This window comes from Triticum urartu, chromosome 4A, assembly GCF_056163025.1.
Source record: "Triticum urartu cultivar PI428250 chromosome 4A, HENAU_Tu73, whole genome shotgun sequence".
Lineage (NCBI taxonomy): Eukaryota > Viridiplantae > Streptophyta > Magnoliopsida > Poales > Poaceae > Triticum > Triticum urartu.
In genome coordinates this window covers 486,538,715-486,565,368 of record NC_141876.1, presented here as the reverse complement: position 1 = coordinate 486,565,368, position 26,654 = coordinate 486,538,715, and the positions used below count along the sequence as shown (strand labels likewise).

The 26,654-nt window shown below is 47.4% G+C and overlaps 1 protein-coding gene across 1 annotated transcript; it reads right to left on the bottom strand.

Moving 5' to 3' along the window:
• Window positions 1-13,264: 13,264 nt before the first annotated feature.
• Window positions 13,265-15,915, bottom strand: LOC125552348 (uncharacterized). Its single transcript, XM_048715856.2, has 6 exons — window positions 15,553-15,915; window positions 15,341-15,444; window positions 15,082-15,250; window positions 14,849-14,971; window positions 14,646-14,738; window positions 13,265-14,556 (listed from the first exon to the last, which is right to left on the bottom strand). The coding sequence occupies exons 1-6, from the start codon at window positions 15,727-15,729 to the stop codon at window positions 13,615-13,617; spliced, it is 1,608 nt and encodes a 535-aa protein (XP_048571813.2). The 5' UTR covers window positions 15,730-15,915; the 3' UTR covers window positions 13,265-13,614.
• Between the last annotated feature and the right edge of the window lie 10,739 nt (window positions 15,916-26,654).

Here is a 26,654-nt window from a genome sequence, read left to right as displayed (position 1 = left end):
ACACAGTTATCGGCAACTGGAAGGAGCCATATGGTTGCCGCTTTATTGTATGAAATGCAATCGCCATGTAATTGCTTTACTTTATCACTAAGCGGTAGCGATAGTCATAGAGGCAATAGTTGGCGAGACGACAACGATGCTTCGATGGATATCAAGGTGTCAAGCCGGTGACGATGGTGATCATGACGGTGCTTTGTAGATGGAGATCAAAGACACAAGATGATGATGGCCATATCATATCACTTACATTGATTGCATGTGATGTTTATCCTTTATGCATCTTATATTGCTTAGTTCGGCGGTAGCATTATAAGATGATCTCTCACTAAATTTCAAGGTATAAGTGTTCTCCCTGAGTATGCACCGTTGCTACAGTTCATTGTGCCGAGACACCACATGATGATTGGGTGTGGTAAGCTCTACGTTCACATACAACGGGTGCAAGCCAGTTTTGCACACGCGGAATACTCGGGTTAAACTTGATGAGCCTAGCATATGTAGATATGGCCTCGGAACACTGGAGACCAAAAGGTCGAGCGTGAATCATATAGTAGATATGATCAACATAGTGATTTTCACCATTGAAAACTACTCCATCTCACGTGATGATCGGACATGGTTTAGTTGATATGGATCATGTGATCACTTAGATGATTAGAGAGATGTCTATCTAAGTGGGAGTTCGTAAGTAATTTGATTAATTGAACTTTAATTTATCATGAACTTAGTACTTGATAGTATTTTGCATGTCTATGTTGTTGTAGATAAATGGCCTGTGCTGTTGTTCCATTGAATTTTAATGTGTTCCTAGAGAAAGCTAAGTTGAAAGATGATGGTAGCAATTACACGGACTGGGTCCGTAACTTGAGGATTATCCTCATTGTTGCACCTAAGAATTACGTCCTGGAAGCACCGCTAGGTGACAAACCCGCTGCAGGAGCAACGCCAGATGTTATAAACACCTGGTAGAGCAAAGCTGATGACTACTCGATAGTTCAGTGTGCCATGCTTTACGGCTTAGAACCGGGACTTCAACAACGTTTTGAACATCATGGAGCATATGAGAGGTTCCAGGAGTTGAAGTTAATATTCAAGCAAATGCCTGGATTGAGAGATATGAAGTCTCCAATAAGTTCTACAGCTGCAAGATGGAGGAGAATAGTTCTGTCAGTGAACATATACTCAGAATGTCTGGGTACCGCAACCACTTGACTCAACTGGGAGTTAATCTTCCTGATGATAGTGTCATTGACAGAGTTCTTCAATCACTGCCACCAAGCTACAAGAGCTTCATGATGAACTATAATATGCAAGGGGTGGATAAGACGATTCCCGAGCTCTTCGGAATGCTAAAGGCTGCGGAGGTAGAAATCAAGTAGGAGCATCAAGTGTTGATGGTCAACAAGACCACCAGTTTCAAGAAAAAGGGTAAAGGAAAGAAGGTGAACTTCAAGAAGAACAGCAAGCCAGTTACTGCTCAAGTGAAGAAACCCAAGTCTGGACCTAAGCCTGAGACTGAGTGCTTCTACTGCAAAGAAACTGGTCACTGGATGCGGAACTGCCCCAAGTATTAGGCGGAGAAGAAGGATGGCAAAGTGAAAGGTATATTTGATATACATGGTATTGATGTGTACCTTACTAATGCTCGTAGAAGTGCCTGGGTATTTGATACTGATTCAGTTGCTAACATTTACAACTCGAAACAGGGGCTACGGATTAAGCGAAGATTGGCTAAGGACAAGGTGAAAATGCGCGTGGGAAATGGTTCCAAAGTCGATGTGATCGCCATCGGCATGCTACTTCTACATCTACCTTCGGGATTAGTATTAGACCTAAATAATTGTTATTTGGTGCCAGCGTTGAGCATGAACATTATATTTGGATCTTGTTCGATGCGAGACGGTTATTCATTTAAATCAGAGAATAATGGTTGTTCTATTTATATGAGTAATATCTTTTATGGTCATGCACCCCTGACGAGTGGTCTATTTTTACTAAATCTTGATAGTAGTGATACAGATGTTCATAGTATTGAAGCCAAAAGATGCATAGTTGATAATGATACTGCAACTTATTTGTGGCACTGCCGTTTAGGTCATATTGGTGTAAAGCGCATGAAGAAACTCCATTCTGATGGACTTCTAGAATCACTTGATTATGAATCACTTGGTACTTGCGAACCATGCCTCATGGGCAAGATGACTAAAACTCCGTTCTTCCGAACAATGGAGCGAGCAACAGAGTTATTGGAAATCATACATACTGATGTATGTTCTCCGGAACAATGGAGCGAGCAACAGAGTTATCAGATATCGTTATTTTCTCACCTTCACACATGATTTGAGCAGATGTGGGTATATCTACTTAATGAAATATAAGTTTGAAACATTTGAAAAGTTCAAAGAATTTCAGAGTGAAGTGGAAAATCATCGTAACAAGAAAATCAAGTTTCTACGATCTGAGCATGGAGCCGAATATTTGAGTTATGAGTTTGGACTTTATTTGAAACGATGCGGAATAGTTTCGCAACTCACGCCACCTGGAACACCACAATATAATGGTGTGTCCGGACGTCGTAATCGTACTTTACTAGATATGGTGCGATCTATGATGTCTCTCACTGATTTACCGCTATAGTTTTGGGGTTATGCTTTAGAGACAACTACATTCACATTAAATAGGGCACCATCTAAATCCGTTGAGACGACACCTTATGAACTGTGGTTTGGCAAGAAACCCAAGTTGTCGTTTGTTAAAGATTGGGGCTGCGATGCTTATGTGAAAAAGCTTCAACCTAATAAGCTCGAACCCAGATCGGAGAAATGTGTCTTCTTAGGATACCCAAAGGAAACTGTTGGGTACATCTTCTATCACAGATCCGAAGGCAAGATATTCGTTGCTAAGAATGGATCCTTTCTAGAGAAGGAGTTTCTCTCGAAAGAAGTGAGTGGGAGGAAAGTAGAACGTGACGAGGTAATTCTACCTTCTCCCTTATTGAAAAGTAGTTCATCACTGAAATCAGTTCCAGTGATTCCTACACCAGTAAGTGAGGAAGCTAATGATGATGATCATGAAACTTCTGATCAAGTTGCTAGCGAACCTCATAGGTCAACCAGAGTAAGATCTGCACCAGAGTGGTACGGTAATCCTGTTCTGGAAGTCATGTTACTTGACCATGACGAACCTACGAACTATGAGGAAGCGATGATGAGCCCAGATTCCACAAAATGGCTTGAGGCCACGAAATCTGAGGTGGGATCCATGTATGAAAACAAAGTGTGGACTTTGGTTGACTTGCCCGATGATCGGCGGGCCATAGAGAATAAATAGATCTTCAAGAAGAAGACCGACGATGACGGTGATGTTACTGTCTACAAAGCTCGACTTGTTGCGAAAGGTTTTCTACAAGTTCAAGGAGTTGACTACGATGAGACCTTCTCACCCGTAGCAATGCTTAAGTCCGTCCAAATCATGTTAGCAATTGCCGCATTTTATGATTATGAAATTTGGCAAATGGATGTCAAAACTACATCCTTAATGGATATCTTAAAAAGGAGTTGCATATGATGCAACCAGAAGGTTTTGTCGATCCAAAAGGTGCTAACAAAGTGTGCAAGCTCCAGCGATCCATTTATGGACTGGTGCAAGCCTCTCGGAGTTGGAATATAAGCTTTGATAGTGTGATCAAAGCATATGGTTTTATACAGACATTTGGAGAAGCCTGTATTTACAAGAAAGTGAGTGGGAGCTCCGTAGCATTTCTGATATTATATATAGATGACATATTGTTGATCGAAAATGATACTGAATTTCTGAATAGCATAAAAGGATACTTGAATAAGAATTTTTCAATGAACGGCCTCCGTGAAGCTGATTATATATTGGGCATCAAGATCTATAGAGATAGATCAAGACGCTTAATTGGAATTTCACAATGCACATACCTTGATAAAGTTTTGAAGAAGTTCAAAATGGATCAGGCAAAGAAAGGGTTCTTGCCTGTATTACAAGGTGTGAAGTTGAGTCAGACTCAATGCCCGACCACTGCAGAAGATAAAGAGAAAATGAAAGGTGTTCCCCATGCTTCAGCCATAGGCTCTATCATGTATGCAATGTTGTGTACCAGACTTGATGTGTGCCTTGCTATAAGTTTAACAGGGAGGTACCAAAGTAATCCAGGAGTGGATCACTGGACAGCGGTCAAGAACATCCTGAAATACCTGAAAAGGACTAAGGATATGTTTCTCGTATATGGAGGTGACAAAGAGCTCATCGTAAATGGTTACGTCGATGCAAGCTTTGACACTGATACAGATGACTCTAAGTCACAGACCGGATACGTGTTTTTTATTAAATGGTGGAGCTGTCAGTTGGTGCAGTTCTAAGCAGAGCGTCGTGGCGGGATCTACGTGTGAAGCGGAATACATAGCTGCTTTAGAAGCAACAAATGAAGGAGTCTGGATGAAGGAGTTCATATCCGATCTAGGTGTCATACCTAGTGCATCAGGTCCAATGAAAATCTTTTGTGACAATACTGGAGCAATTGCCTTGGCAAAGGAATCCAGATTTCATAACAGAACCAAGCACATCAAGAGACTCTTCAATTCCATCCGCGATCAAGTCAAGGAGGGAGACATAGAGATTTGCAAGATACATACGGATCTGAATGTTGCAGACCCATTGACTAAGCCTCTCTCACGAGAAAAACATGATCAACACCAAGACTCCATGGGTGTTCGAATCATTACAATGTAATCTAGATTATTGACTCTAGTGCAAGTGGGAGACTGAAGGAAATATGCCCTAGATGCAATAATAAAGTTGTTATTTATATTTCCTTATATCATGATAAATGTTTATTATTCATGCTAGAATTGTATTAACCGGAAACTTAGTACATGTGTGAATACATAAACAAACATATTGTCACTAGTTTGCCTCTACCTGACTAGCTCGTTGAATCAATGATGGTTATGTTTCCTAACCATAGACATGAGTTGTCATTTGATTAACGGGGTCACATCATTAGGGAATGATGTGATTGACTTGACCCATCCGTTAGCTTAGCATGATGATCGTTTAGTTTGTTGTTATTTCTTTCTCCATAACTATACATGTTCCTATGACTATGAGATCATGCAACTCCCGAATACCGGAGGAACACCTTGTGTGCTACCAAACGTCACAACGTAACTACAGGTGTCTCCGATGGTGTTTGTTGAGTTGGCATGGATCAAGATTAGGATTTGTCACTCCGATTGTCGGAGAGGTATCTCTGGGCCCTCTCGGTAATGTACATCACAATAAGCCTTGCAAGCAATGTAGCTAATGAGTTAGTTACGGGATGTAGCATTACAGAACGAGTAAAGAGACTTGACGGTAACGAGATTGAACTAGGTATTGAGATACCGACGATCGAATCTCGGGCAAGTAACATACCGATGAAAAAGGGAACAACGTATACCGTTATGCGGTTTGACCAATAAAGATCTTCGTAGAATATGTAGGAGCCAATAAGAGCATCCAGGTTCCGCTATTGGTTATTGATCGGAGACATGTCTCGGTCATGTCTACATAGTTCTCGAACCCGTAGGGTCCGCATGCTTAACATTCGGTGACGATCGGTATTATGAGTTTATGTGTTTTGATGTACCGAAGGTAGGTGGGAGTCCCGAATTTGATCACGGACATGACGAGGAGTCTCGAAATGGTTGAGAAGTAAAGATCGATATATTGGAAGCCTATATTTGGACATCGGAATGGTTCCAAGTGGTTCGGGCATTTTTCCGGAGTACCGGGAGGTTACCGGACCCCCCATTGGCCTTATTGGGCCTTAGTGGAATAGAGGAGAGGGAAGGGAAAAGAGGGAGGCACACCCCCCAAGCCCAATCCGAATTGGGAGGGGGGTCGGCCCCCCTTTCCTTCCTTCCTCTCTCCTCCTTCCTTCCTCTCCTACTCCTACTTGGAAGGGGGAATCCTACTCCCGGTGGGAGTAGGACTCCCCTAGGGCGCGCCATAGAGAGGGTCGGCCCTCCCCCTACTCCACTCCTTTATATACGGGGGAGGGGGCACCCCATGGACACACAAGTTGATCATTGATCTTTTAGCCGTGTGCGGTGCCCCCCTCCACCATAATCCACCTCGGTTATATTGTAGTGGTGCTTAGACGAAGCCCTGTTCCGGTAGCATCATCATCACCGTCATCACGCCGTCGTGCTAACGAAACTCTCCCTCGAAGCTCTACTGGATCGTGAGTTCGCGGGACGTCACCGAGCTGAACGTGTGCAGATCGCGGAGGTGTCGTACCTTCGGTGCTAGATCGGTCGATCGTGAAGACATATGACTACATCAACCACGTTGTCATAACACTTCCACTTACGGTCTACGAGGCTACGTAGACGATACTCTCCCCTCTCGTTGCTATGCATCACCATGATCTTGCGTGTGCATAGGATTTTTTTTTGAAATTACTACATTCCCAACAGACATTCACAGGAAGCTTCTCAAGACAACTTTTGGGCACCCAGATCTTCTTCAGAGGTGGCCCATTCCTGCAGTTAGTACCAATATACCTAGCAAACACTTCACCATTCTGATTCTTAAACAGTTTATAGTTTGCATCAAAGGATTCATCAATGATTATCGGGTTAGCACAAGTGAAGCCAGATAAGGTAGATGGATCCACTGAAGGTCCGTTTGCAGCAACCCAGGTGGTTGTGGGGTACTGCTCAGGCTTCTAGTATGAATCATCAACGTTCATTTTCCTCTCGAACCCAACACCCTCTTTCCTAGGGTTTTGGTTCAGAATCTGTTTCTTGAGGACATCACAAAGAGTCTGATGCCCTTTGAGGCTTTTGTACATCCCTGTTTCAAGCAATGTCTTCAACCTAGCATTCTCATCAGCAATAGTAGTGGTATCCTCAGTAGAGGGGTTAGTTTGCACATCAGCAGTTGAAGACATAGCAACAGTAGCACCAGTAGAACATTCAGCAACAGAGACAGCATTATCACGCTCAAGACATTTCAAACATGGTGGCTCAAAGTCTTCCTGAGCGGTATTGATCTGTTGAGCGTGAAGTGACTCATTCTCCTTTTGAAGATCTTCATGAGACGCTCTCAGGTTCTCAAGTTCCTGCTTCCTTTGAAGATAATCATAGGAAAGCTTCTCATGAGTAGCTGAGAGTGTTTCATGACGACTTTCAAGTTCTTCATACTTAACATGAAGATTGTTAATGTCTTCAATTAAGGACTGAGTTCGAGTCATTTCCACGTCCAATAGGTCATCGCTTTTGTCTAGAAACTTTTGAATGTGTTCCATAGCATTTTGTTGTTCTGTTACAATTTTAGCAAGTGTTTTGTAGCTAGGTTTAGATTCACATTCAGAGTCATCTTCATTGGATGTTTGAAAGTAAGCATCGCGTGAGTTTACCTTGGCACCACATGCCATGAAGCAGTAGGCAGGAGCAGAGTTATCCTCATCATCAGCATCAGCATTGGCGACGATGTCATTGTCTTTAGTGTTGAAGATGGACTTGGCGACATATGCTGAAGCTAGAGCCAGGCTTGCCATGCCTGAATCTGACTCCTCCTCCTCCGACTCCACCTTTGCCTCCTCAGAAGCAGACTCCTCCTCTGAACCCATTTCCTTGCCAACAAACGCACGAGCCTTGTTTGATGAGCTCTTCTTGTATGATGAAGACTTTGATGAAGACTTTGAAGAAGACTTTGAGGATTTCTTCTTCTTCTTGTCATCAGAATCATATTCTTTGCTCTTCTTCTTCTTGGACTCATTGTCCCATTGAGGACACTCAGAGATGTAGTGACAAGGTTTCTTGCATTTGTGGCATGTTCTCTTCTTGTAGTCACGAGAGGAAGCTTCATCATTTCTTGAGCTGGATCTTGAAGACTTTCTGAAGCCTTTCTTCTTGGAGAACTTCTGGAACTTCTTCACGAGCATAGCTAGATCCCTTCCAATGTCTTCAGGACCCCCAAAACTGCAGTCAGATTCTTCTTCAAATGAGGACACAACATTTGCCTTCAAAGCCCGAGTTCGGCCATAGTTGGGGCCATAGATGTCTCTCTTCTCAGATAACTGGAACTCATGTATGTTGAGTCTCTCAAGTATGTCATACGGATTGAGAGTCTTGAAGTAAGGACGTTCTTGAATCATCAGGGCCAGGGTGTCGAATGCGCTGTCAAGTGATCTCAGTAGCTTCTTGATGATGTCGTACTTGGTGATCTCAGTGGCGCCAAGCGCGCGAAACTCATTTGTGATATCATTGAGGCGATCAAACGTGAGCTGGATATTCTCATTGTTGTTTCTCTTGAAGTGGTTGAAGAGGTTGCGAAGAACATCAATCCTTGAGTCTCTCTAAGTTGATACGCCTTCGGTGACCTTGGAGAGCCAGTCCCAGACTAGCTTCGCAGTTTCCAGTGCACTCACACGGCCGTACTGTCCTTTGGTCAGATGACCATAGATGATGTTCTTGGCAGTCAAATCCAGTTGAATGAACCTCTTGACATCAGCAGCGGTGACACCTTCACCGACCTTGGGAACGCCATTCTTGACGACATACCAGAGGTTGACGTCAATGGCTTCGAAATGCATGTGCATCTTGTTCTTCCAGTAGGGGTAATCAGTGCCATCGAAGACAGGGCACACAGTGGAGACCTTGATTGTCCCTGCAGTCGACATAGCTAAAACTCCAGGTGGTTAAACCGAATCACACAGAACAAGGGAGCACCAAGCTCTGATACCAATTGAAAGTGCTAGTTATCGACTAAAGGGGGTGAATACGTGATTTTTATGGAAGTCTTAAAAACACGAGGTCTTTGAAGACAAACAATAGAAATGAACCTATTGATATGTAGCGGAAGGTAGACTACACTAGACATGCCATAGTCAAGATTGCAATGAAGTGAAAGCACGAAGACTATCAGCAACTAGGTAGTAAGGATCAGGAAGGAAGAAAGTATGAAGCCAAACAGTAAACAGTCTTCACTCAGTGAAGTCAATCAGATCATACAGGCAAGCAATGACTTCACGAAGACAAATTGTAAAGTAAAGGAAAGTGAAGGATAGAACCAGTTGTTTGGTGAAGACAAGGAGTTGGTAGATCAGTTCCAGTTGCTATGACAACTATGCGCCTATTTAGGGAGGCTGAGATTCAACTCAGAAGACCGGGTCTTCACCTTATTCCCCTTGATCTAAGGACACCCAGTCCTCGCCCAATCACTCTGGTAAGTCTTCAAGGTATACTTCCAAACCTTCACAGACTTTGTTCACCGGTGATCCACAATGACTCTTGGATGCTCAGAACGTGATGCCTAAACGGCTGGAGGATTCACAGTCCTCAAGTGTAACAAGTCTTTAGGTCACGCAGACAAAAAGACTGCAGTGATGCCTAACACTCTTTGGTTCTGGGTGTTTAGGGATTTGTCCTCGCAAGGATCTCTCTCTCAAGTGCTTCGGAGGTGGGTTGCTCTCAAACGACAAAAGTCGTGCACTAACTCTGAGTAGCCACCGATTTATGTTGTAGGGGGTGGGCTATTTATAGCCAGGAGGCAACCCGACCTGATTTGTCCGAAATGACCCTGGGTCACTAAGGAACCGACACATGTCCAACGGTCGGATTTCAAACACACACGGCAGCTTGACTTGGGCTACAAGTAAAGCTGACTCATCCAGCTCTGGATAAGTTTTGCTCTCATTGTCTTCGCTCGAAGACATAGGATTTGGTTGAGCATCACTTTAGTCACTCTGACTTTGTTCACTTGGACCCCACTTACAGTACGGTGGTTCATATGACTCAACAAAGAAGAAAAGAAAATTACAAAACAACTATGTCTTCGCACTCCATAGTCTTCATATGAATGTCTTCTCATGTCATAATCTTCATCGTGAATGTCTTCACGAACCACCATTGTCTTCAATGTCTTCACACATTTTTAGGGGTCAACTCTAGTAGGTAAATCGAATCAATAAGGGACTACTACCTGTATTATCCTGCAATTCTCACAAACACATTAGCCCCTCAACCAAGTTTGTCGTCAATACTCCAAAACCAACTAGGGGTGGCACTAGATGCACTTACATGATCCACTTTAACCATTGGCTTCGGCACGATAAGACCTTCAAAACTAGATCGTATGTTTACATGTTTTGACAACTTATTATTTCGTCCATACTTGTCAGATTATGTGCACTTACTTGCTAGCTTATTAGTCACTTAGTAGCCAGATAAAATTAACTCACTTGTCAGATTAGCGAATCGTGAATCAACATCAACTCATACCAATACCACAAACCAAGTTTTACTCCTTCCATTTCAATATGGACTACACACAGAGAAAAATGAGTGAATCTACACTTTAAAACACGTCTATATACATCCGCATGTAGTCTCTGTTGAAATATCTGAAAATGCTTATATTTAAAAACGGAGGGAGTAAACCTTGGTCTGTGGCACTGGCATGAGTTGATGTTGATTCTTACTTGTTGTTAACGCTTGAGTACCCGATGTCTAGCTCGTGTAACATTTTAACATCTAAAAGCATATACACAATCATTTGTGGCAAATGTTTACTGTAAAGATGGCAATTATATTGACATAATCTAGCAACTAGTGGCGATGAAAAAGAATCATCAAAACATGACAACATGGGATCTTGTTTTGAAGACCTTGTTGAGACTAACTCCCCGGTGAAGACGGATCGTGAATCATATTTACGGTTTGTTAGATAAATCATTTGAATATTTTGAATTTAGAAACTTGTGTGACGTTGTCAACATGATGCAGATTTTTGCATGTATGCATGTGTCCTCTCTCTATTAGAAGAAAATTCCAAGCACCTCGAACCTCTTAATAGTGTGGTTGCCCTATGACTCAAAACAAACCAACACAAAACTCTTGAATCTTTGGGTAACCATGTTCTTTTCTCTTTTTGAAGTGGGGGTGGGGATCAAACATTTCCTCAGAACAATCTTCGAAGAACCAATGCCTAAGATAAACTCCGTAATCGTCACTAGTCCATCTGACCACATTCTCATCACTCTGAAACACCAAAGGGACTAAATGCACTTTCAAGCTAGAAGACTCCTTGCCAGATTTTTGTTTTGGGGTCCAAGGGTCTTACTAACAAAAGCCAAAGGATGACCAATCTGCATCAGGACTGCTCCTATACCAACATCACACACATCAGTTCCATAACAAACTGTTGGGAGTAATCAAGCAGTGCCAATACTGGAGCATTGACTAGAGCATGCTTGAGAGTTTGGAATGTAGTATCTATCGCAGAAGTCCGGATAAACATAGCACCTTTCTTCAATAAATCAGTCATAGGCGAATAAGCCTACTGGTAATGCCATAATGTTTTATGAACTTCCAATAATAATTTGTGAGACCAAGGAATCCTCTCACCGCCTTGACATTTTAGGAGTAGACCAGATCTAAACTGCAATAATCTTTCTAGCATTAGTAGACACCTGACGGTGTCCTGGACTAGGGGGTACTCATCACATCGTCTCCCGATCAGTTGGATTGGGCCGAGGACCCCCATGGCCGCATACTCATGGGCTAGTTCGGACAGCTGCCGCATACAAGGAAGATTCTACAAGACTTGGCGATCAAGACAAGGACTCCACCCCACCGGCGTATTCGGCTAGGACTCTTGTTATCCTAGGCCTCTGGTGCATTATATAAACCGAGGCCAGGCTAGTCGATAGAGATATACAACAATCATACCATAGGCTAGCTTCTAGGGTTTTAGCCTCTACGATCTCGTGGTAGATCAACTCTTGTAACACTCATATCATCAATATCAATCAAGCAGGACGTAGGGTATTACCTCCATCAAGAGGGCCCGAACCTGGGTAAAATATCGTGTCCCCTGCCTCCTGTTACCATCAATCCTAGACGCACAGTTCGGGACCCCCCTACCCGAGATCCGTTGGTTTTGACAACACCCCTTTTATCAATGATGATATGGCCTAGATATGCGATTTACTGTTCATCAAAATCGCATTTGCTTAGTTTAACCCTCCATTGCTTCTAGAGCAAGATTTCTAACACCCTTTCCACATGCGCTAAGTGTTCTTCAAAGCTTTTGGTGTAGATGAGTGTGTCATCAAAGAATACTAGTGCAAACTTCGTCAAGACAGGGGCAAGATCCTTGTTCATGGTAGTTCATCAGTTACTGGTAAAGGGGTACTTTGCTTTGATGTTCATCACCTTGCCGCAGTTGAATTTGGACTTCGCAGTTGCGCGGTAAGGAGGAGGGGGCACCGGCTCTGCCTTGCCGCGGTGGCGAGGCACGCTCCTCCTTGACGCGGGCTCATGACTGCGAGGGCGACGCCACACCGTGGTACCGGAGCGGCCGCTCGATCATGAGCTCCATTTGCTCCTGGTACTCCTCATCCGTGATTGCCACCTCCGTGCGGCGTTTCTATTACTCCTCATTGCCGGAGGACAATATGATATCCTTCTTCTCGGAGGAGCCGACCACCGAGGAGGTCGATGGCCGCAGATAGCACCGGCGGGAGCGCCAAGATTCAGACCCATGAGGAGATCCGAAGCCGCCACATGTTGGCATTGAGAACCTCGACTTTGGCAACATCGGTGAGCGGAGAGGAGAGGTTATGTGGGAAGCAAAGATGGAGAGGAGCGGAGAGGTGGTGAACACCGGAGACAAAGAGGAGCAGAGAGGGTTTTGTGGTGTGGATGAAGTCGCGCTCAGGCAAACGGACGGGCACCTCACTTCAATCCGGCGCATCGACCGGAATTGGCTTCTCGATCGCCGCGTCGGCGTTGAAGCGACGCCACCCCCTTGTCCGGTTGCATCACTCTAACCAACAGCAATGCCTTGTGGAGCTACGTCCGCTCTAGAGCGGGTTGACCGATATAAATGTGTGGTGACCGCTTCGCGCGGAGAGTATTTTCGGGCGAAGAGGATTTTGAGGTGGGACCAGGGTGCCAAACAAGTACGTGACGACGATCCGGACGCCCGCAAAGCTTCTTCTGGTTTGCGGGATTTCGAACAAGCAGACGCGTCCACAGACTTACCTCGGTCCTCATGTTTGCGGACGCCTTGAAGGTCGCGTTGGGAATGCCCTAGCCTGTAAGTGTGATGGTTCAAGAAGAAATACGGGTGGATTGTAATATAATTGAGCGATGAAGTATTCCTCGAGGCTATTATTGCCTCAAATCACCAGGCAAATCAAGCAGCGTCGGTTCGTCCAGCCAGTTCTCCAGGCTCTAGCTCACCATCACAAATGCGTGCTTCCTGACTGACAAACCAGCTGAGTTGTGTGCGTTGCAACATAAACAGTTGTGCATCCAAGGCAACCCATCTCGGCCTCAAGAACACACGCCACGCAAAACTCCTCCCGTTGCAACACACAACAAAACAATGGACAATTTACTCACATGTCAATGAGTCAATGACCCTCACTTTCCTATGTACAAAAAAATTCAGCGTCGTACCCCACGTCTGATTTCCCAGCCCAGTCCGGGAAACCGCCGCCGTGCCGGGCTGCCGGCGACGCCGTTTCCGGCGTCCCATTTTCCAGTCGACCCAAGTCTGAACTGACGAATGTACTGCTGTACCAAACTGACGTCATCTCCTGGTGCGCACCGAGATGGCCCTCCTGTCCGGCGTCAGGGGCGCGCGCCCCGGCCCGGGCGCGGCGGCGCCGTACACCTGCTCCTGGAGCACCCGCGCGTCGGTGCCCATCCTGCGCACCTCCTCGTGCCGCGCGATGTGCTCGTTGCCGCCCTCCAGCGCCGACGTGATCCTCGCGTACGGCGCGCGGGCCACGAACGCCGAGCTCTCGTACGCCTCGGCGTTGCCGCCTGCGCCGGCCGCGGGGCTCCTCCTGTACGGAGGGGCTCTGTACTGGCCGGCCTGCTCCGGGGCCTCGCGGCGCGCGCCCCCGCCGGCGTGCCTCCTGTGCGCCGGCCGCGCTTCTCCTGAGCCGTTGGGCACGCTGTCCTGGAACTCCGCGCGCGTGTTGCCGTTGCCGCCGACGCCGTCCATGCCCATTGCGGAGGCCGTTCTCCTGTTGTGGGGAGGCCGGCGCAGCTGCGGAGTCCAGACGAGGTCCTCCACGACATCGTCGTCCTCCCCGTCGCTCCGGTCGAACACAATGCTCTTCCCCTTCGGCGGTGATGGCGGGTCTCGTGCTGGTGCGTCCGACCATACCGAGGACACCGTGCTCTTGTCGCTCCACGACGGCGACGGCGACGGAGACGGAGGCTTCTGGGGCCTCCCCGGCGGCCGTGTCTCCCGCTCGGTTGCTCCAGAACTCTGCAAAGGATGGACCTTATCGTGCCCGCGGCCGCCGCCTCTCGGCCCCTTCCCCTGCGACTCCGTCCGGGACAGCTCCACGGCCGCCCGGGCGGCCATGGCAGCGAACGACGCTGACTCGAACGCTGCCTCCGCCGCCATCCTGACATCGTCGTACTTCTTGGATTCCCTCGACGCCTTCTCCTCTGCTCTCTGACGGGCAAGGTTCGACCGGCTCATGTCATCATCAGCAAGCCTCTGCCTCCTCTGCGCCTGGCACACATTGAATTTCTCGCCATTTAGATTACAAATGGGAATGCCTGATGATCTTTTGTCCGATGACATGACACTGACGGACTGACCTCGGAAGTTTCGGTCTTGACCTCAAGCTGTTCGACAGGTTTCTCGGCCGGCACCGGCGCCGGCACCTTCTTGGGTTGTTCATTCTGTTTACTCTGCATCCCAGATCACATAAATGCCATAGCATTATGCCGACTGAATCATGAGAGAATATCTCATCACAAAATTCGCATGAACAAGATGAGTCGTGCAGGCTGCAACCAACCTGATGGACCTCTCCTGGGCCGTCGGGGAAGTCGAGCAAGATGCCGTTCTCGGCGGCGATCTCCCCGGCCAACCTCCTCTGCTGCTCCGCGCTCGCCTTCTCGCCCGATAACCTCTGCACTAACTGCAACAGCACCAACCCTCTTAAATCCCAGCTCCGGTCCACCACCACCACCATCACCCGGCGACGGTTGGCGAGGCGGCACGTGAAGCAGCTGGAGCAGACGAACCTACCGTGGGATTGACGACAGCCTGGGAGCCCTCCTTGGCCGCCCGCTCGAATTCCCGGCCGAACTTGCTTGCCAGGATGGCGCGCGCGTCCAGCAGCTCCGGCAGCTCGCCGCAGCGCGCCGACGCGAAAATCAGCCCCGCCGCCGCCGCCTTGATGTCCTCGCCGCACTCTCTGAATGCCATCGAATAATCAACAAATTAGAATCTCACGCCGTAACGTACGGTCAGAGGAGAAACCAAGAGAGCAGGAACGTGGAAGTACTTGGGCTTCTCCAGCTGGGCGGAGTGCTCGACGAGGACCTTGCAGTAGTGCTCGATGATGTCCAGCGCCTCCAGCACGCTGTCCTCCTCCATGACCTGCTCCGCCTGCGCAGCAGCACACACACGCCGTTCGGTGTCAGTACAGCCGTACGGCAAGGGGAACTTGAAAATTTGATTAGGGGCTTGTATGGCGGAGGAGACGGACGCACGTACCCGGGCGAGAGCGCGGTCGAGGTGGCCAATGGAGAGGAGCTGCGCGACGTCGCCGCGCGCAATGGAGCGGCGGCCGAGGCGGGGCCGGCGGACGACGGCGAGGCGCGCGACGGCGAGCTTGACGAGGGACTTGAGCTTGGCGGTCTGCTTGGAGGTGCTCCTGGTGAAGAACCCCATGGCCGCGCTGCTAGCTGGCCTTGACGCTGGACGACCGACGGGCGATGATGGGTCGTCTCTTTCTCTCCCCTCGCCTCCTTATATTGCGCAGACCAATCGCAGGCGAGGAAGAAAAGAGAGGAGAAGAGGACGAAGGCGAGGGGGCGATGGATCGTTTCTTGTGGACTACGGAGTCTGGACTGTGATGTGCTGTGTGGTCTTCTGTTTTGGGGAGTAGGGTAGGAGTCGTAGGATCCAAAGTCCCACCCCGGCACGAGGTCGGAGTAACTGCACTCCGTGAACGAACGTGCTGCGGGCGGGGGCCTGGTCAAACGAACTGACGGAAAAGTTACACGGGAAAGCGCCTGCAGAGGAGAATATCAAAAGGGTCAGCCGGGAACCCCAAAAGTGGAAGTAGATCGTGGTCACAGGTTATTACCGCAGCCCATTCGTATGGACCCTGATATTCCACGCAGTCGCGCGTAGCCAACTTGGCTGGTGAATACGTACATTGGTATGTCCACGTCTCACTCTCACCTGCTGCTGCGGTGATTCAGAGTTTACTTTGGCAGGTCTCTTGGTTGATGATTTTGATTTTGCCATTGGGGGGAACAAATGAACCTTCTTGGCGTCGATTATTTTTCAGCGGCAAAAGGTCCAACCAACCAACCACTAGCCATGCCATGAAAGAACGCCACCGTGGCATCCATCGTCTACGGGCGCCTTGCCGGGTGGGTGATGTCTTGCTTAGTTGCTTACCAGCGCCACCGTGACATCGTCTACGGCCGCCGGGTGATGCCTTGCTTACTACTCCTTCCCTAATCAGTCCTATAGGTCAGATAATTTGTTTATTCTGTATAATCGTTCGTTCGGCGGCGATCCCGTGCCGCCGTGGGCCCATGGGACAGGGTGTAAAGCCGGACACTCCGAGCATGTCGCCCGCGGAGCGCGCCGTGAGCAGGACACGACACGGACCGAGCGGCGCAGCAATTCGTTCCGTCGGGGTTTGCGGGGTATGTCCCTCCCCGCTCGCTTTTGCTACTCCCGCATATCATATCATACCATATCACGGCGCAGTTTTGCTTTCAACTTTTTTCACGTGAGAAATTTTTAATCTACTTATTTTCGATCATGATGATACAAAGAATATCAGAGATAATAAAAATTATACAATGGTAGAGAGCTCCTAAGAAAGTTCTGCTTGTGTTAAGCCTTAAGCATCTACAGCCGGACTCGACAATTCCGGGCCTTCAAACGCCCGCGGTATACGCCCGGACTCGTCTGCAGACAGTGACTGGGTACTTCTCAAATCGCGTCTCTCATATCTGAACCTCTATGTCCATACTATAGCATGCAACGTCGATCATACTACGTACATCATCTTCGGACATAGAAATTGCACAATAATTCTTCAAAAGATTCACCAAATTTCACACAAAAGACGCACAACTAAATACAAATGTCTAAAACTTGAAACTAAAATCAACTTCACCACTTCCGGGCCGGTCCTCTCCCCTTCTGTCGCCGACGTAGATGTACCCGTCGTCGGCTGGTGGAGGATTGTCCGATTCGTCGGAGGAGGAGGAGCCGATGATGACGAGCCCCTTCAGGCACTGGACGGCCCAGTCCTGCTGGCGAGATAGGAGAGTGAGTGAGCTAGGGTTTCGGACCGACGATGTCGATGGTTTTTTTATGGGGTTGGTGGTGGGCCGGGCTTTGTCAGGCGGGCATGCCCAGGCCATCCCATATCCGTCTCATATTTGGGTTGGATATGGGACGTGTCGATCAGTCCGGGCGTTTGAGTCGTCCGTCCGGGTCGAACAAAACTGACCGGGCAGCCCGCCCGCGCGTATGAGGCGGATTTGAGAGGTCCTGCTATAGATGCTCTTATATAGGAGAGTTGGAAATGCTTCTCGAAACTTTACTTCGTGCACCTCGTGACACGGTGGGAACCTTAGCTGTCGCCGCTCGCAGACCTCTTCGCCGCCCTTCCCGCATCACCGCCGCCAGAGGGCTGGCCGGCGAAGCCGCGCAGGAACACAGGAAGGTGGCGGCGGGGCGGATCCACCTTCTCGCGCCCCCAAGCAACCCCCACCTCTCCACCCCGCGCCACGCCCGCACCCCCGCGGCGGCAGCCTCCTGTTGGTTCGACGACGCCGGATCCGATCCTTCCCGACGGCCTACCCGCGCTGCCCCGGCCAGCCCCGCCCCCGTCCACACTCAACCGCGGCGGGCGCCACCACCAATCGTGTGCCCCCTTCGCCCGCGGCCCCGCGACCCAACCCAACGCGCTCTCCACCTGCTGCTGCATGAGCTTGCCGACTGGCGGTTCCGGCACTCCCTGTGTTGTTCTCCGACGGCCCTCCTCCCCCCGGGCCACGGTGATAGCTCTCGCAGGGACACAGCGACGCATCTATGGTTGTGGCAGACATGGAGCTCCTCGTTGGCGTTGTTCCGGCCCCGATGGCCTAGGTTCGCGTCTCTCCGGTGTCCTTCACAGTCGGCGTCCTTTGTCGGGCACCTCCGGCCTCGGTCACCAGGTAGTTGCGTTCCTTCCAGACCTAGCCCGCCGATGTCTCGACGGCTAAGTCCACGGTAGTTTGGATCTGTGTCTCTTCAGTCCTAACTTGTCGGTGTTGTTGGACGCCGACGCCCCACCCTCTCCGTGTCGCTCACTTCTTCGCCTGCCCCACCCCATACGCCTCAAAGCCTTCCCCTTTTGTCGGATCCAACACTCGTGGGTTCGGAGGCGGTGCCACCCTCCGAGGGCAAATGCAGCCCTGCCAACCCCCTCCTGACATGGTGGTTTCAACCAACGCGGACTTCCCCATCTTTGATTCGAGACTTGGCAGCTATGGGATTGCTCAGCTTCAGACCAGGGAGAGATCCCTGCTCAGCTTGCCTGTGCTGGCAGCGACGGTGCCCTCGGCTGTCGTTTCCTTCTTGGAGGCGCTTCAAAGGCCTTCAGCTACGCCCCTCTTCGAGCACACGGAAAACCCTAGGTCTGATTACCCCGGACCGGATGGCGAGGTGTCTTAACATCATCTTCCTTCTTCAAGGCTCTATCTAGCTTGCTCACGGTGTCCTCGGTGTTGATTCGGGTGACGTTGGAATTCTTGTTGGTCCGGCATTGTCGCTCGTGGTTTGGGCTTGGTAGGTTTAGCTGTGATGTATTTTTTTGATTGGGACGAGCTTCCCTTGTCTCTCTTCTCCGCACAGCATGTTCATGCATGCATGTGTTCGTGTCATGTGTTGTACCCCTATGTACTAATTCTACTCCTATAAACGAAAAGATACACAAGCTTTGCGTATTCATTAAAAATAAAAATAAAAATTACAATTAGGTTCGTAGACCACCTAGCAACGACTACGAGCACTGGAGCGAGCCGACGGCTCCCGGCCGTCATCGCCCCTCCCTCGGCGAAGCCGGGCAAACCTTGTCGTAATATATAGTCGGAAAATCGTCGTGCTAAGGCCACACAAAACTACCGCACAAGAGCAACAACCATCATCGATGAACAAAGTCATGGATCAGAAAGATCAAACTTGCAAACAACAAAACAAAGGCAAACGAAAACTGGATCTAAACGGATCCACCAAAAACCAACACCGATCGGGTCATGCGAAATCCGACGTAGACACACCTCTACACGCGCCCTGACAATGCTAGACGCGCCATGGGACCGGGGATAGAACGTGAAAGGCATTATTCTTATTAAGGAACATCGCGGCCGCCACATAGCCCCAACCAAAAAGCTAAAACTAATAAAAAAGATAATGGGGCCCCTCCCGCCAGCGAGGGGCCGAGGTCCTCCGGACCTCGAATAGCCCAACGGCCATGGGAGATGAGACGGGCTGGCAACGACGCCGACGGGAAGAAGAGAAAAGGCTGGGATTTTTTTTGGGGGGAGGGGAGGAGGAGGAAAGAGAGGGGGGAGGGGAGAGGAAGAGGGTTGCTGCGTTGCTTTTACCTTCTCCTGGGGATCTTGCATCCTTTACTGAAGGAAATATGCCCTAGAGGCAATAATAAAGTTATTATTTATTTCCTTATATATCATGATAAAAGTTTATTATTCATGCTAGAATTGTATTAACCAGAAACATAATACATGTGTGAATACATAGCAAACAGAGTGTCACTAGTATGCCTCTACTAGACTAGCTTGTTAATCAAAGATGGTTATGTTTCCTAACCATGGACAAAGAGTTGTCATTTGATCAACAGGATCACATCATTAGTTGAATGATCTGATTGACATGACCCATTCCATTAGCTTAGCACCCGATCGTTTAGTATGTTGCTATTGCTTTCTTCATGACTTATACATGTTCCTATGACTATGAGAATATGCAACTCCCGTTTGCCGGAGGAACACTTTGTGTGCTACCAAACGTCACAACGTAACTGGATGATTATAAAGGAGCTCTAAAGGTGTCTCCAAAGGTACATGTTGGGTTGGCGTATTTCGAGATTAGGATTTATCACTCCGATTGTCGGAGAGGTATCTCTGGGCCCTCTTGGTAATGCACATCACATAAGCCTTGCAAGCATTGCGACTAATGAGTTAGTTGCGGGATGATGGATTACGGAACAAGTAAAGAGACTTGTCGGTAACGAGATTGAACTAGGTATAGGATACCGACGATCGAATCTCGGGCAAGTAACATACCGATGACAAAGGGAACAACGTATGTTGTTATGCGGTCTGACCGATAAAGATCTTCGTAGAATATGTAGGAGCCAATATGAGCATCCAGGTTCCGCTATTGGTTATTGACCGGAGACGTGTCTCGGTCATGTCTACATTGTTCTCGAACCCGTAGGGTCCGCACGCTTAAGGTTTCGATGACAGTTATATTATGAGTTTATGAGTTTTGATGTACCGAAGTTAGTTCGGAGTCCCGGATGTGATCACGGACATGACGAGGAGTCTCGAAATGGTCAAGACATAAAGATTGATATATTGTACGGCTATATTCGGACACCGGAAGTGTTCCGAGGAAGTTTTGGATAAAACCGGAGCACCGGGGGGTTACCGGAACCCCCCGGGGGTTAATGGGCCTCATGGGCCTAAAGTGGAGAAGAGGAAGGGGCTGCCAGGACAGGCCACGCGCCCCCTCTCCCCCTAGTCCGAATTGGACAAGGAGGGAGGGGCGGCGCCCCCCCCCCCCCCCCCCCGCTTTTTCCTTCTCTCCTTCCCCCTCTCCTACTTGGACAAGGAAAGGGAGGGGAGTCCTACTCCAGGTAGGAGTAAGACTCCTCTTGGCGCGCCCTATGATGGACGGCCGGCCTCCCCCTCTTGAACCTTTATATACGGAGGCAGGGGCACCCCATAGAGACAAAAGTTGATCCACGTGATCATATTCTTAGCCGTGTGCGGTGCCCCCTTCCACCATAGTCCTCGATAATATTGTAGCGGTGCTTAGGCGAAGCCCTGCGACGGTAGTACATCAAGATCGTCACCACGCCGTCGTGCTGACGAAACTCTTCCCCGACACTTTGCTGGATCGGAGTCCGGGGATCGTCATCGAGCTGAACGTGTGCTAGAACTCGGAGGTGTCGTAGTTTCGGTGCTTGATCGGTCGGGCCGTGGAGACGTACGACTACATCAACCAAACGCTTCCGTTGTCGATCTACAAGGGTACGTAGATCATACTCTCCCCTCTTGTTGCTATGCATCACCATGATCTTGCGTGTGCGTAGGAATTTTTTTGAAATTACTACGTTCCCCAACAATGGCATCCGAGCCTAGGTTTTATATGTTGATGTTATTTGCACGAGTAGAACACAAGTGAGTTGTGGACGATATAAGTCATATTGCATACCAGCATGTCATACTTTGGTTCGGCGGTATTGTTGGACGAAGCGGCCCGGACCGACATTACGCGTACGCTTACGCGAGACCGGTTCTCCCGACGTGCTTTGCACATAGGTGGCTTGCGGGTGACAGTTTCTCCAACTTTAGTTGAACCGAGTGTGGCTACGCCCGGTCCTTGCGAAGGTTAAAACAACACCAACTTGACAAACTATCGTTGTGGTTTTGATGCGTAGGTAAGATTGGTTCTTGCTTAAGCCCGTAGCAGCCACGTAAAACTTGCAACAACAAAGTAGAGGACGTCTAACTTGTTTTTGCAGGGCATGTTGTGATGTGATATGGTCAAGACATGATGCTAAATTTTATTGTATGAGATGATCATGTTTTGTAACCGAGTTATCGGCAACTGGCAGGAGCCATATGGTTGTCGCTTTATTGTATGCAATGCAATCGCCCTGTAATGCTTTACTTTATCACTAAGCGGTAGCGATAGTCGTAGAAGCATAAGATTGGCGAGATGACAACGATGCTACGATGGAGATCAAGGTGTCGCGCTGGTGACGATGGTGATCACGACGGTGCTTCGAGGATGGAGATCACAAGCACAAGATGATGATGGCCATATCATATCACTTATATTGATTGCATGTGATGTTTATCTTTTATGCATCTTATCTTGCTTTGTTTGACGGTAGCATTATAAGATGATCTCTCACTAAATTTCAAGATAAAAGTGTTCTCCCTGAGTATGCACCGTTGCCAAAGTTCGTCGTGCCCAGACACCACGTGATGATCGGGTGTGATAAGCTCTACGTCCATCTACAACGGGTGCAAGCCAGTTTTGCACACGCAGAATACTCAGGCTAAACTTGACGAGCCTAGCATATGCAGATATGGCCTCGGAACACTGAGATCGAAAGATCGAGCGTGAATCATATAGTAGATATGATCAACATAGCGATATTCACCATTGAAAACTACTCCATTTCACGTGATGATCGGTTATGGTTTAGTTGATTTGGATCACATGATCACTTAGATGATTAGAGGGATGTCTATCTAAGTGGGAGTTCTTGAGTAATATGATTAAATTGAACTTAAATTTATCATGAACTTAGTCCCTGATAGTATCTTGCTTGTTTATGTTAATTGTAGATAAATGGCCCGTGCTGTTGTTCCGTTAAATTTTAATGCGTTCCTTGAGAAAGCAAAGTTGAAAGATGATGGTAGCAATTACACGGACTGGGTCCGTAACTTAAGGATTATCCTCATTGCTGCACAGAAGAATTACGTCCTGGAAGCACCGCTGGGTGCCAGGCCTGCTGCTGGAGCAACACCAGATGTTATGAACGTCTGGCAGAGCAAAGCTGATGACTACTCGATAGTTCAGTGTGCCATGCTTTACGGCTTAGAATCGGGACTTCAACGACGTTTTGAACATCATGGAGCATATGAGAGGTTCCAGGAGTTGAAGTTAATATTTCAAGCAAATGCCCGGATTGAGAGATATGAAGTCTCCAATAAGTTCTATAGCTGCAAGATGGAGGAGAACAATTCTGTCAGTGAGCATATACTCAAAATGTCTGGGTATAATAATCACTTGATTCAGATGGGAGTTAATCTTCCAGATGATTGCGTCATTGACAGAATTCTCCAATCACTGCCACCAAGCTACAAGAGCTTTGTGATGAACTATAATATGCAAGGGATGAATAAGACTATTCTCGAGCTCTTCGCAATGCTGAAAGCTGCGGAGGTAGAAATCAAGAAGGGGCATCAAGTGTTGATGATCAACAAGACCACTAGCTTTAAGAAAAAGGGCAAAGGGAAGAAGAAGGGAAACTTCAAGAAGAAAAGCAAGCAAGTTGCTGATCAGGAGAAGAAACCCAAGTCTAGACCTAAGCCTGAAACTGAGTGCTTCTACTGCAAGCAGACTGGTCACTGGAAGCGGAACTGCCCCAAGTATTTGGCGGATAAGAAGGATGGCAAGTTGAACAAAGGTATATGTGATATACATGTTATTGATGTGTACCTTACTAGAGCTCGCAGTAGCACCTGGGTATTTGATACTGGTTCTGTTGCTAATATTTGCAACTCGAAACAGGGACTACGGATTAAGCGAACACTGGCAAAGGACGAGGTGACGATGCGCGTGGGAAATGGTTCTAAAGTCGATGTGATCGCGGTCGGCACGCTACCTCTACATCTACCTTCGGGATTAATATTAGACCTAAATAATTGTTATTTGGTGCCAGCGTTGAGCATGAACATTATATCTGGATCTTGTTTGATGCGAGACGGTTATTCATTTAAATCAGAGAATAATGGTTGTTCTATTTATATGAGTAATATTTTTTATGGTCATGCACCTTTGAAGAGTGGTCTATTTTTGATGAATCTCGATAGTAGTAACACACATATTCATAATGTTGAAGCCAAAAGATGCAGAGTTGATAGTGATAGTGCAACTTATTCGTGGCACTGCCATTTAGGTCATATCGGTGTAAAGCGCATGAAGAAACTCCATACCGATGGACTTTTGGAACCTCTTGATTATGAATCACTTGGTACTTGCGAGCCGTGCCTCATGGGCAAGATGACTAAAACACCGTTCTCCGGTACAATGGAGAGAGCAACAGATTTGTTGGAAATCATACATACAGATGTATGTGGTCCGATGAATGTTGAGACTCGTGGCGGATATCGTTATTTTCTCACCTTCACAGATGATTTAAGAAGATATGGGTATATCTACTTAATGAAGCATAAGTCTAAAACATTTGAAAAGTTCAAAGAATTTCAGAGTGAAGTTGAAAATCATCATAACAAGAAAATAAAGTTTCTATGATCTGATCGTGGAGGAGAATATTTGAGTTACGAGTTTGGTCTACATCTGAAACAATGCGGAATAGTTTCGCAACTCACGCCACCCGGAACACCTCAGCGTAATGGTGTGTCCGAACGTCGTAATCGTACTTTACTTGATATGGTGCGATCTATGATGTCTCTTACAAATTTACCGCTATCATTTTAGGGTTATGCTTTAGAGACGGCCGCATTCATGTTAAATAGGGCACCATCAAAATCCGTTGAGACGACACCTTATGAACTATGGTTTGGCAAGAAATCAAAGTTGTCGTTTCTTAAAGTTTGGGGCTGCGATGCTTATGTGAAAAAGCTTCAACCTGATAAGCTCGAACCCAAATCGGAGAAATGTGTCTTCATAGGATACCCAAAGGAGACTGTTGGGTACACCTTGTATCACAGATCCGAAGGCAAGACATTCGTTGCTAAGAATGGATCCTTTTTAGAGAAGGAGTTTCTCTCGAAAGAAGTGAGTGGGAGGAAAGTAGAACTTGACGAGGTAACTGTACCTGTTCCCTTATTGGAAAGTGGTACATCACAGAAACCTGTTTCTGCGACACCTACACCAATTAGTGAGGAAGCTAATGATAATGATCATGAAACTTCAGAACAAGATACTGCTGAACCTCGTAGATCAACCAGAATAAGATCCGCGCCAGAGTGGTACAGTAATCCTGTTCTGGAAGTTATGCTACTAGATCATGATGAACCTACGAACTATGAAGAAGCGATGGTGAGCCCAGATTCCGAAAAATGGCTTGAAGCCATGAAATCTGAGATGGGATCCATGTATGAGAACAAAGTATGGACTTTGGTTGACTTGCCCAATGATCGGCAAGCAATTGAGAATAAATGGATCTTCAAGAAGAAGACTGACGCTGACGGTAATATTACTGTCTACAAAGCTCGACTTGTCGCAAAAGGTTTTCGACAAGTTCAAGGGGTTGACTACGATGAGACCTTCTCACCCGTAGCGATGCTTAAGTCTGTCTGAATCATGTTAGCAATTGCCGCATTTTATGATTATGAAATTTGGCAGATGGATGTCAAAACTACATTCCTGAATGGATTTCTGGAAGAAGAGTTGTATATGATGCAACCGGAAGGTTTTGTCGATCCAAAGGGAGCTAACAAAGTGTGCAAGCTCCAGCGATCCATTTATGGACTGGTGCAAACCTCTCGGAGTTGGAATAAACGCTTTGATAGTGTGATCAAAGCATTTGGTTTTATACAGACTTTTGGAGAAGCCTATATTTACAAGAAAGTGAGTGGGAGCTCTGTAGCATTTCTGATATTATATGTGGATGACATATTACTGATTGGAAATGATATAGAATTTCTGGATAGCATAAAGGGATACTTGAATAAGAGTTTTTCAATGAAAGACCTCGATGAAGCTGCTTACATATTAGGCATAAAGATCTATAGAGATAGATCAAGACGCTTAATTGGACTTTCACAAAGCACATATCTTGACAAGATTTTGAAAAAGTTCAAAATGGATCAAGCAAAGAAAGGGTTCTTGCCTGTGTTACAAGGTGTGAAGTTGAGTCAGACTCAATGCCCGACCATTGCAGAAGATAGAGAGAAAATGAAAGATGTTCCCTATGCTTCAGCCATAGGCTCTATCATGTATGCAATGCTGTGTACCAGACCTGATGTGTGCCTTGCTATAAGTCTAGCAGGGAGGTACCAAAGTAATTCAGGAGTGGATCACTGGACAGCGGTCAAGAACATCCTGAAGTACCTGAAAAGGACTAAGGATATGTTTCTCGTATATGGAGGTGACAAAGAGCTCATCGTAAACGGTTACGTCGATGCAAGCTTTGACACTGATCCGGACGATTCTAAATCGCAAACCGGATACGTGTTTACATTAAACGGTGGAGCTGTCAGTTGGTGCAGTTCTAAACAGAGCATCGTGGCGGGATCTACGTGTGAAGCGGAATACATAGCTGCTTCGGAAGCAGCGAATGAAGGAGTCTGGATGAAGGAGTTCATATCCGATCTAGGTGTCATACCTAGTGCATCGGGTCCAATGAAAATCTTTTGTGACAATACTGGCGCAATTGCCTTGGCAAAGGAATCTAGATTTCACAAGAGAACCAAGCACATCAAGAGACGCTTCAATTCCATCCGGGATCTAGTCCAGGTGGGAGACATAGAGATTTGCAAGATACATACGGATCTGAATGTAGCAGACCCGTTGACTAAGCCTCTTCCACGAGCAAAACATGATGAGCACCAAGGCTCAATGGGTGTTAG